The sequence below is a fragment of the Podarcis pityusensis genome (genome assembly GCF_964106645.2).
Source record: "Podarcis pityusensis genome assembly, chromosome: 12".
In the NCBI taxonomy this organism is placed as follows: Eukaryota; Metazoa; Chordata; class Lepidosauria; order Squamata; family Lacertidae; genus Podarcis; species Podarcis pityusensis.
Window position 1 is genome coordinate 49951272 of NC_138037.1, and position 12674 is coordinate 49963945.

General features: G+C 44.6%; 1 protein-coding gene across 2 annotated transcripts in view; it reads left to right on the forward strand.

Moving 5' to 3' along the window:
- LOC308459993 (CX3C chemokine receptor 1-like) overlaps window positions 1-10516 on the forward strand; it is a 16713-nt gene extending 6197 nt beyond the window's left edge. For both annotated transcript variants that reach the window (XM_080975985.1, XM_080975986.1), the window contains exon 3: window positions 7947-10516. In XM_080975985.1, coding sequence (XP_080832111.1) covers window positions 7960-9012 — 1053 coding nt within the window. In that variant the 5' untranslated portion in view covers window positions 7947-7959 and the 3' untranslated portion in view covers window positions 9013-10516. The remainder of the gene's footprint in view (window positions 1-7946) is intronic.
- The last annotated feature ends 2158 nt before the right edge of the window (window positions 10517-12674 follow it).

Here is a 12674-nt window from a genome sequence, read left to right on the forward strand (position 1 = left end):
TGACTGACATTGGTCATTGGATATCTCCTTTTCTAAAGCATCTCTAATACAGTGGTACCTCAGGTTACATACGCTTCAGGTTACAGACTCTGCTAACCCAGAAATAGTACCTCGGGTTAAGAACTTTGCTTCAGGATGAGAACAGAAATCGTGCTCCTGTGGCGCGGCAGCAGCTGGAGGCCCCATTAGCTAAAGTGGTGCTTCAGGTTAAGAACAGTTTCAGGTTAAGAACAGACCTCCGGAACGTATTTAAGTACTTAACCCGAGGTACCACTGTATAGGGCAGTGTTCCTATTTCTGTAGTTTGCTAGGCTTCTTCCAAGAACTTTTTCTGTATGGAAACAGTGTTTAACAATCACTTCCTGGGACTCAAATTTTTGCAGCCATTAGGAGATTCTTCATCGTCCTAATCGGAAATCATATGAATCAAATTCAGCAAAATTCAGCAAATCTCTTCTAGCAATGTGATCCTGTGCATGTCTGCTCGGAAGTAATTCCAACTGAGTTCAGTGGGACTCCCTCCCAGGCAAGTGGGCAGCAGATGGCAGCCCTACAAACTGGAATTCCATGCATTACCTTGATTACAAAATCTCAATTGTTCTAAAATTTGGGGCAATGTAAAAGTCCATGTTGATCACAGCACACCTTTGCCCACCAAAATTATCAACCCTATAAACCCTGTCCTTTTTCCGTGGTCTCAGATACCACCTATGGATCAGAACCATCTACAGATCATCTTTAACATGACAATTTATCTTAGTACAGTGGTGCCTCGGGTTACATACGGTTCAGGTTACATACGCTTCAGGTTACAGACTCCGCTAACCCAGAAATAGTACCTTGGGTTAAGAACTTTGCTTAAGGATGAGAACAGAAATCGCACGGCGGCGGCGCAGCAGCAGCGGGAGGCCCCATTAGCTAAAGTGGTGCTTCAGGTTAAGAACAGTTTCAGGTTAAGAACAGACCTGTGGAACGAATTAAGTACGTAACCAGAGGTACCACTGTATTACATTCTCTTGGTGTTAAGGTATAACCAGGTAATCATAGTTCCTTAGCTGTGGCTGATAATTGTTTAGTGTTACGGCCTTCCTATAAACACCACTTGGGACAGGTTTTCTCTTGTCTTTTCTTGCGCATTACCCATTTGCGAAATCCCAGCAATCTGTCTTCAGCATTAAGTCCCATCTGGAAGCATCCTTAGATGCAGGCCAATGAAATAATCATAGAATTGCAGACTTGGGAAGGAATGCCAAGGCTCATCCGGTCCAACCAACTGCAATGCAGGAATCTCAGCTAGATCATATATGATAATGACTGGCTCCGAATAACTATTTAACAGTAGATGCTTGTGACAGGCTGGAGATGGGGGTGTACCTTTTTGAGAACCGAAGGTAGCTTGAAAGAGACAGGATATTGTACTGTGGCTTGTGGCGTTTGCATGCTCTTCCACTTTTTGTATCACTTATTTTAATAAAAACCGATAAATGAGCCCACCACGGGAAGTGAAGCTTTCAATCTCTCGTAACAATTGACTCTTCCAAACATCAGCCATTATCAAGCTGTTGCTGGCAATCTATCAGCTCCATCAAAGGGCCTCCAGCCCCTTTTTTTTACTGTCAAGAAAGATCCAGCAGCCATTGTAGTCAGAGAGATGGTCTTTAGCTTAGCTGTGCATTTAATAGGTGACGTGAGGAAAGCATGATTGCTGTGACACGGTTCCCTGTCCTCAAAAGGCTGATAAAAGGACTGACTTGGAGGTGAAGAAGGAAGCCTTCTCTCTGAATCTAGAGAAGGTGTAGCCTTGCTGTTTTTAGACCAGAGTTCCCATCACCCCCGAACCTGATGGTTGGATCTGACGGGAGCCCAACAACATCTGCAGGTTCCCATGTTGACCTGATCTATAGGATCTCTACCCATAGTAAGCTGCCTTACAGGCCCAAGTTCAGTCTTATCTACACTGGTTGGCAGTAGGCTTGCCCTGTTGTTGCTGTTTAGTCGTTTAGTCGTGTCTGACTCTTCGTGACCCCATGGACCAGAGCACGCCAGGCACTCCTGTCTTCCACTGCCTCCCGCACTTTGGTCAAACTGATGCTGGTAGCTTCGAGAACACTGTCCAACCATCTCGTCCTCGTCCTCTGTCATCCCCTTCTCCTTGTGCCCTCCATCTTTCCCAACATCAGGGTCTTTTCCAGGGAGTCTTCTCTTCTCATGAGGTGGCCAAAGTATTGGAGCCTCAGCTTCAGGATCTGTCCTTCCAGTGAGCACTCAGGGCTGATTTCCTTAAGAATGGAGAGGTTTGATCTTCTTGCAGTCCATGGGACTCTCAAGAGTCTCCTCCAGCACCATAATTCAAAAGCATCAATTCTTCAGCAATCAGCCTTCTTTATGGTCCAGCTTTCACTTCTGTAGGCTTGCGCTATGTCACAAAAATTCATGACATGTCCTGGTTTTTGGGTGTAAAAATGGTGTCGGGAAGGAATTTTGCCGAACCGGCAAAATGTCAGGGAAAACCCAGATGTATGGCAATGTGCTGGAAAAAAGCAGCTCCAAAAGCTTAAAATCACCCAATAATTTGGGTTTGTTCCCAAATGAAGCTCAACAGTTTGGGTAGGTTTATTAAAAAATACCTTCAACATTTTTGGTGGTTGGCAGTGTCAGAAATTTTACTTTTTGAAATATGGCAGCCCTCATTGGCAGTCTCTCTCCAGGGTTTTCCCTCAGTCCTATCTGCAGATGCCGGGGCTCAAACTTGTGCTCTGTGACTTAGCTACGTACCCCAAAGGCCTTACCCCAACATATGCTATACACATTGAGGGCAGAGCCGGGCAGTGCCCATTCTCCCCTGCCCTCAAAATGCTCGTACCCCACGCACATTGAGAAGAGCATGTGGGAGCGGAGTTGATGTGCATAGTCTCTCCTTCCAGATGGTCCTCTCTTGGAACAGACATCGTGGGGTCAAGGCGAGACTCAAAAGTGTGCATACCTTTGGTGTGGGGTCAGCAGCAGGGCCCAGCTATGCCCTTCATGCATCGGCTACACATGTGAAAAGGGCTTTTGCAAAGAGCTTTTGCAAACACCATGCATTTAAAGTGCATTCAAAGCACATGACTTCCCCCAGGGAATCCTGGAACTGTCATTTGTTACAGTGGGTACTGGGAAGAGTAGCTCTGTGCTTTTCCAAGTTCCCAGGATTCTTTGGGGTGGGGTGGGGGCATTGAGAGAGAGTCGTGTGTTTTCAATGTACCGTATTTTTCGCTCCATAAGACACACTTTTTTCTTCCTAAAAAGTAAGGGGAAATGTCTGTGCGTCTTATGGAGTGAATGCGTGGTCCCTGGAGCCGAATTGCCCAGGGGCAAAAAGCAGATCATGCTTTTTTAAAAAAAATAGGACGCAAAAACGTGGTTACAAAGCACGGATCCACATGGATTCTCAGGATTTTTGCAATGGGCTACCCCAAACTCACTGTCAAATCACATGTCTGTGGCCACAGCATGAACCACAAAAATCATACATCCACTGTTTCGTTCAGAATATTTTTTTTCTTGTTTCCCTCCTCTAAAAACTAGGTGCGTCTTATGGTCGGGTGCGTCTCATGGAGCGAAAAATACGGTGCTTCAAATGTATGGTGAAACATTTAATTCCCATTAAATGTTTTTCAAAGTCTTGGGTGTTTCAACACGGTGTGGTTTTCCTGTGCATCCAACCCTACAATACTCTGTGTTCCTTTTTCCTCCTCACCCCAATTTATACTGAGAGAAGGTGGGGGGCACACAAAAGAAGACATGGACTGTCCCATGTGGGCAAGAGGGGACGAGAGGGGCAGAGGTGGCATTTGCTGTGTGGAAAGAGAGAGGGACGGAAGCACCACGAAAGCGAGCTCAGCGCAATATGCATCTTCTTCCCACAAAGGTCAGCAGACGCAGGCCTTTTGCCGCATTACCACTTCCACCTGTCTTCTTGCCCCATCTGTGTGGGAAGCCTCATCCTGTTGTCTCTGGGCTTCTGCAACCATCCTTGCCTGGGCCAGCAAGATAAGATAGCAGCAGGCTGCTTCTGTGCAAAGGGAGTAGCCGGGGAGGGGAACTAAGGATTAACTGGCAGTGGTTCTCAACCTGTGGGTCCCCAGATGTTGTTGGACTACAACTCCCATCATCCCTGAGCTCTGGCCTTGCTAGCTAGGGGTGATGGGCGTTGTAGTTCAACAACACCTGGGGACCCACAGGTTGAGAAAGGCTGGCTTAACAGGTTACAGCAGTGCTTCTCAAACAAAACAAAACAAAAAATTCCCCAGGTCACCCTTTCAGAATAAAAATTTGCTCACACCACACCAAGTTTTCTATTGAGAAAAGATCCATTGGAAAGCGATAAGAAACCATTTCTAGCAGTGCTTGATTTATAACATGGAACATAACTGCTTTATAGTATGGGACATCCAGGAAACAATGCAACTACATAAGAACAGAAATCATTCCCAAAATATAATGATGAATGAGCCTCTTACATATGTACCTTAAGTCCAGACCTTCCAAGTGCTCCAGGGACAGTCCCAGATTTACAGAAGCCATTCCGATTTTTGATTTGACCCCAGAATGTCCCACTTTTCCTTAGGACATCCCTATTTTCATGAGAGAAATGTTGGAGGGTATGGAGTTATGTGACTCCTGAGACAAGGAGATACAAGCTTTGGAAGACATCTGAAGTGCAGCCCTGAATAGGGAAGCTTTTAAAATGTTTAATGTTTTATTGTGTTTTTATACATGTTGGAAGCTGCCCAGAGTGGCTGGGGTAACCCAGTCAGATGGGTGGGGTACAAATAATAAAATTATTATAATAAATGGCTGTATACAAACTCAATGAGAGGCATGGGTGATCTCATTTATATTTGGTTTCATTTGAGACAAACAAACTCTCATCTCCTCAACAACACAAAGAAGCCTTTCCCGATCTTTCATATTTGTCAAAAAAGCTACAGTGGTACCTCGGGTTAAGAACTTAATTCGTTCCAAAGGTCCGTTCTTAACCTGAAACTGTTCTTAACCTGAAGCACCACTTTAGCTAATGGGGCCTCCCGCTGCCACCGCCGTGCAATTTCTGTTCTCATCCTGAAGCAAAGTTCTTAACCCGAAGTACTATTTCTCGGTTAGTGGAGTCTGTAAACTGAAGCATCTGTAACCTGAAGTGTCTGTAACCCGAGGTACCACTGTATTTTGAAAAGCTATCAACCCATATTCTCTCTCTCTCTCTCTCTCTCTCTGTGTGTGTGTCTGTCTGTCTGTCTCTCTGTCTCTCTGTGTGTGTTTGTGTGTGTGTGTAAAACACTGAAATGTTTGCCTGTTTCTTGTTCTTGAATCTTCCTGCCACCCTTGCCATCAACCCTTGCCTGCCACACCCTTTGAGAACCACCACCTTACAGCGACCTAATGTCTGGTTATCAGGTCTGGCTTGAAACTAACACTATGAGTGGGAACTATCAAAATGTGACTGCTGAAGTTTCCGTATTGTGGCAGAGGAGCTGCTTTTCAGTGAATATGAGTGAACCTCAGAGGGCACCAAAAGGTTTCCCAGGCTTCTGATAGCTGAGGCTGCAACTGCGCATCATATGAAACGCAAGACAAGCTTTTCTCTCTTCTTGTAACATCTAAGGATGCCTCCAGACTGAACAGCTTCTAGCTTTATCCAAAAACTGTTTCTCACTAAACCTCGTTCCACTTGCACATTGTTTTTCCAATTGTTTCCTTCGTCTCACTGGCTTCCAGTGTTCTGCTGTACTTGGTTTTTCCACTGTAAAATGACAAGCATCTGTAAATGTTTACTCAAAGTTCATTTTACTGATTTAAACGGCCTTATTTCAAATTCAGTGTGTGTAGGACTGCAGCCCCATATCACCCTGGGATTGCAAAAGGAACACACACACACCCTCGCCAAGTCTTGGTCATGCTGCACAAATTTAAAATACCACTTTAGGCTGATGAAATGTGTTATGTACTGAGTTGAATAGGATCCAAAAGGCAGCAGTCTGATTGGTCCTAGAACAATAGGATTCAGAATGCAGCGGTCTGATTGGTCCTAGACAATAGGATTCAGAATGCAGCAGTCTGATTGGTCCTAGAACAATAGGATCCAGAATGCAACAGTTTGATTCGTCCACAGGAGCCACCCAATCCAGCTCCAGGTGGAAGTGAATCCGCAACCTGATTGGCCTACAGGAGAATCCCGGAATTAGCCAATCACGTGGGGCCCATTGTGTAAGTAATGTATATAAAGCAGACATTCTGGGGGAACTGCCATTCCTCTTCACCACTATGAGTTGAATAAAGACCATGAAATCCACTCTTGACTACGAGTATATTTCAAAATGTTTCTGCTGTCTACTGGAAAATTGGCTTGAATTGCCTTTTGACAGATTCCATCCAGGGTGACCTATCATAGAAAAGAATCAAATTTTACCTTTTCAGAGAAAATGATAGTTACCTTGGGAGTCCACTTAAATGGCACAAATGTACATATGGTAGTCTGGAGACTGAACAAACTCAAGCATTTTAATACCTGTGAATATGTCAAATAACAAGACATCCATGATTTGATCTGCCATGTCTTCTTTTTTCTCTTGGTAAAGAGCTGCCACCACAAGGCCCAATTGGTACCCCGACACGGGGGTTGTGATGTAGAAAAAGGAAAGAGAAGTTCTGCCACAGAGCTCCATAATCCTTAGTGTGGCTCTCTGGCAAAAGACTTGCGAGCCTCAAAGGCAATCTCAACTTTGCATGGACAAAAGGGGCACATGTTATTTCCCCAACTAGCACTTGGGAAAGTGCTTCCACAGTTAATTTATGTTCCAGTAATCTGGGTCTATCTAGAAATAGCACAAAATTTTAAGGAAGTTAACTGTAAACAATAATGCAGACATTAAAAAACAAAAACCCTCAAAATGGTGGCATGCGGCAACATTTAATGCACAGGGTTTCGCCCAAAGAATTAAGGGAACTGGGACACGGGTGGCGCTGTGGATTAAACCACAGAGCCTAGGACTTGCCGATCAGAAGGTCGGCGGTTTGAATCCCCGCGACGGGGTGAGCTCCCATTGCTCGGTCCCTGCTCCTGCCAACCTAACAGTTCGAAAGCACGTAAATAGGTACTGCTCTGGCAGGAAGGTAAATGGCGTTTCCGTGCACTGCTCTGGTTCACCAGAAGTGGCTTAGTCATTCAGGCCACATGACAAAAACAAAAATGTTACTTAAAATGTGAAGAGGTGATTTAACACAACTGTAGGACTTTAATGTCGGGTTCACAGCTGCTTTGCATTTGAAATGAGCACCAGAGGCTGATCCACCAACACTTGCCTGCCTTCTCCAGTTAGCTTAGTTGGTTAGGTGCTGGTAAAACCAAAGTCACAGATTCAATCCCCATACAGACCACCTGCATATTCCTGCATGACAGGGAGTTGGACTAGATGACTCTCGGGGGGCCCTCCAACTCTATGATTATATGAACTCTAGAATTAGTTAGCTCTGCCTTCCATTGGCTCTAGTGCCACTTACTGTTGGCCTCCCTGCCAATTCCAATGGACACCAGCCACCACGGGAGAGAAGTCCATGTCTCTCTTCCACGGCTAACTGTGCTTCTCCTTTTCCTTTTTCAGGCAAGTATTCATCATGGCTGAGGACCATCTGGAAGTGGTCACTGAGAGCCAGTGTGGTGTAGTGGTTAAGAGCGGTAGTCTCCTAATCTGGGGAACCGGGTTCGCGTCTCCGCTCTTCCACATGCAGCTGCTGGGTGACCTTGGGCCAGTCACACTTCTTTGAAGTCTCTCAGCCCCACTCACCTCACAGAGTGTTTGTTGTGGGGGAGGAAGGGAAAGGAGAATGTTAGCCGCTTTGAGACTCCTGAAGGGGAGTGAAAGGCGGGATATCAAATCCAAACTCTTCTTCTCCTTTTCCTTTTTCAGGCAAGTATTCATCATGGCTGAGGACCATCTGGAAGTGGTCACTGAGTATCTCTATGAAGAGCAGGCCATAATGTGCGAGAAAACAGACATCCAGGCATTGGGCAAAGCCTTTCTGCCAATACTGTACGCCCTTGTGTTCACCGTAGGGCTGGTTGGAAACGGCCTGGTGGTTCTGACCATCGTGCAAGGTGGGCGCCAAAAGAGCGTCACTGACATATTTCTCCTGAACTTGGCCATTTGTGACCTCCTTTTTGTCATTTCTCTTCCCTTTTGGGCTTCTTACATCGTAAAAGGTTGGACACTCGGGAACATTCCGTGTCGGATCGTTTCCTCTTTCTATTCTGTGGGCTTGTACGGAGGGATGTTTTTCATCACTGTCATAAGCATCGATCGATACTTTGCTATCGTCCGGGCAACTTGCATCATGAAAGCCAGAACAATCCGACATGGATCTCTCACTAGCCTTGCAGTCTGGACCCTGGCCATTTTGTTTGCAGCTCCCCATTTCGTGTTCATCCGAAATATAGGTAGAGAATGCACTTCTCTGTATCCAGAACACCTTGAGGAAATCTGGCCCATTTTCACTTACATAGAATATAACGTCATTGGTTTCCTTCTCCCGCTGTGCATCATGAGTTTCTGCTACCTGATGATCGTCAAAACCTTGATGTCCTGCAAAAATCACCGGAAAAGAAGAGCCATGAAGCTGATTTTATTAGTGGTGGTTGTGTTCTTCCTGTTCTGGACTCCATACCACATATCACTTTTTCTGCAGATATTGAGGCTCTCCGATTTCTTTCAGAGCTGCAGCTCAAGGAGGCTTTTAGATTACACCATGCAAATCACCGAATCACTGGCTTTCAGCCACTGCTGCCTTAATCCCATCATCTATGCTTTTGCCGGTGAAAAATTCAGAAAGAAGCTTTCTCGCTTGGCTCTCAGATGTGTCTCGTTCTTTTTCTTCTGTGCGCCTTGCGATAGAGCTCCAGTTCCTGTTCCAGAGGTCACCATAACCAGCAACCATACGCAGAACACCAGTGACCAAGATGGCTCCATCCTTCTGTGATTGCTCCCTAGAGGCCAGCCCTGAAGAATATTTTGTATACTGAATGCTAGCCTACAATTTGACCTAGATGTGAGTGAGCGAATAGGGTTGGGTCCAAAGATCCGCCCATGGGGAAAACGTCATGGGCTTCCCCTGTGAAGGGAGCAAAAAGTACCTCTGTCCAATTTTCTGCTCTCTTCCCCTTCTGCTCCTTGCCAGAGGCTCTGGATCTCTGGGAACCATTAATTGCAAGTTGAGGGGGGCTGAGAGGGGGGGAAAGGGAGCAGGAAAGGCTACTTCTAGCTGCCCCCTTCTGGGGGCAGTTCTCTGGGTTCTTTTGTACATCCCATAGGTTTCAATATTCATGTTCTGCCACTAAGAACCAGAAATGTATATATATGTATTTGAGGACTGGATAAGATTGTGGAAAGTGAATTTGAAATTTACCAACTGTGTATTGCTGAAGGAGAATTACATGAAAATGATGTACAGATGGTATATCATGCCAGTAAAATTGGCAAAAATGTATAAAACAGAACAAAAGAACTGTTGGAGGTGTAAAGAAGGGGAAGGTACATTTTATCATATGTGGTGGGAGTGCAAGATTATCAAAATATTTTGGGAAATGATATACAACAAACTGAAAAGAATGTTTAAAATAACATTTGTTAAAAAACCAGAAGTCTTTTTGTTAGATATTTTAGGACAAGAGCTGCCAAAAGAAATACGGACATTATTTATGTATGCTACAACAGCAGCAAGAACTCTAATAGCACAAAACTGGAAGACTGGAGAAGTACCATCTAAAGAACAATGGCAAGAAAAATGGATGAACTACGCAGAGTTAGCAAAGTTAACGGACAAACTGCGAGAAAAGGACAACAGGGACTTTGAAAAAGAATGGGAACCTATTACAATATATTTGCAGAAACACCAAAAAAAAAAAAAAATTGGACTCATTGGCAGGATTTAAATAAACATTTACAATTATATTTACATAAAACAAGGAATATAACACTGTGATAACATAGTATTGCATATAAACAGCAGAACGTATCATTTGATGTAATAAACCAGAAATGGAAGCTGAGGGAAGTCAAGGGGGGGGGGGTGAAAAGCTAATGTTTAGTATTGATAGTGGATATTTGTTTTGAAAATGGAAAATCAATAAAATCTTTAACAACAACAACAAAGAAATATATATGCACACACACATAGCATGCCCCCCCCAACTGGTATCTGATTGTGCATTAGCATTAATGCTTAGAAAGTTCAGGTAATTTTAATTTAATTCAGTATTTTAACTTTTGTAGGTTTTGAAGTATGGTTGTAATTCTTCCTCATTTTTATTGTTTTATCCTTTAGTAAACTGCTTTGAAGGTTGTTGTTTTTATACTCAAGAGGTGTATATATTTTATGAAATAAATAAAGGATTCTTATTAAGCCATACAAATTATTCAACTATCCAGCATAAGAAAAGAGACATTGCACGTTCTTTTGTAATTCAAGAAAATCTTTAATAAAAATTATTTCAAAACAAACAAACAAAAAACTATGCAGGATATAGTGTCCTGTAAAATTTGTTTTAGCCATCATAGAGAGTCATTACCAGGAAAGAATATAGTGAAAGCTTTACTGTTCAAGATAGCCGTATCTGCAGATAGTTTCATATTGTATATTGGATAAATGGCAGACATCTCCGTTGTCTCCCAAGACAGGCAGATGCTAACCAAACAATTGGCCAGCATACTGCATAAAATTTGTCCATGGATAATCCTTGTAAAGCCTTCAAGGTTTGAGCTACTGATAGCCGAGCAGCCACTAAAAGAATAGTCAATAAATCCTTCGTCTTTATATTATATGGGCCAGTCGTGTCCGACTCTAGGGTTGCGTGCTCATCTCGCTCAAGAGGCTGTGAGCCGGCGCCATCCGAAGACACTTCCGGGTCACGTGGCCAGCGTGACGAAGCTGCAGCTGGCGAGCCAGCACCAGCGCAGCACACGGAAACGCCGTTTACCTTCCCGCTATAAAGCGGTACCTATTTATCTACTTGCACTTAAGGGTGCTTTCGAACTGCTTGGTGGGCAGGAGCTGGGACCGAACGATGGGAGCTCACCCCGCTGCGGGGATTCAAACCGCCGACCATGCGATCAGCAAGTCCTAGGCACTGAGGTTTTACCCACAGCGCCACCCGCGTCCCTTCGTCTTTATATTATCATGCTGTAAATATATTCAACACTTTTCTAACACCTGCTTTACTTTTTAGTGCGGGACTATGCGTTTACAAGGGACGCGGGTGGCGCTGTGGGTTAAACCACAGAGCCTAGGACTTGCCGATCAGAAGGTTGGCGGTTTGAATCCCCGCGATGGGGTGAGCTCCCGTTGCTCGGTCCCTGTTCCTGCCAACCTAGCAGTTCGAAAGCACGTCAAAGTGCAAGTAGATAAATAGGTACCGCTCCGGCGGGAAGGTAAACAGTGTTTCCATGCACTGCTCTGGTTTGCCAGAAGTGCCTTAGTCATGCTGGCCACATGACCTGGAAGCTGTACACTGGCTCCCTCGGCCAATAAAGCGAGATGAGTGCTGCAACCCCAGAGTCGGCCACGACTGGACCTAATGACTGGACCTAATTACCTTTACCTATGCGTTCCTCCTCCAGGTCCGGAGGCAGCTGTGGGACTGGTTTGCAGGGTATTTACCATATATTTTTCAATATATAGTTCAGCCCCCCACAAGGTTTGAGGGACAGTGGACCGGCCCCCTGATGAAAACGTTTGCTGACCCCTGACTTACATCATAGGAGCCTACACTACACAAAACACTGTTGCTGTATGTAGGTTTTATTTTATTTGTTTTTTATCTTATATTTTGGAAATGTACATCCAGGTTTTTTTCCCTTTAATTTTTTTGGGGGGACCCCAAGAGAGTGGGGCCCTAAGCTATAACTTGTTTAGCTTATACGTAAATCCGGCACTGCAAATATGAACAACTAAAAAACATTAGGTTGTTTAAAGCAGGTATCTCCTTAACTTGTGTCTGACAATTTCTTCTAGTCATATCTTATTGAAGGGAAAACTGGACGCTATCCTTGAACCTCTAGGATCGCAAAATGGTAGCCACAGCACAAACAGAGAGAGGGAAGGCAGCAGCTACAGCACAGAGCTGTAGTAACTCCCTGTCAACCAATTCCTGGCCGTGCTGCAAATCGCCCAAACCTCGGAGGGATAAGGTGCAGCGTTTGCCTTCCTTCCATCCCTTCTCCTTTTGGCAGGACCAGAGGCCACAAGCCTGCGAATTAAAGGACACAGTGATTTCCTGAGCTGCTTCCACGTAACAGCCGTACAAATAAATAAATAGCAGCCATTAAGCTGACTCAGCTCAGAATAGTATTAAACTTTGCACTGCTGTGCCCAAAAGAGAAGAGAAAGAAAGAGGAGCAAGTCAGCAAGTGTGTGTGTGTGTGTGTGTGCGCGCGCGCGTGAGTGAGAGAGAGAGAGAGAGAGAGAGATGGGTTTGTTCGATGCGAGACACCCTAAATTCCTTGGTCCGATGAAAGTTAGAATTAATCAATGTTTGGTGAGTGAAACTGGGCCAAACAGCTTCTGTTCAAAATAGCTCACCGAAGGGGATGAAAGCCTGATGATGGCCAAAACCATTAACCTAACAAAACTGTCATACAGCCAAA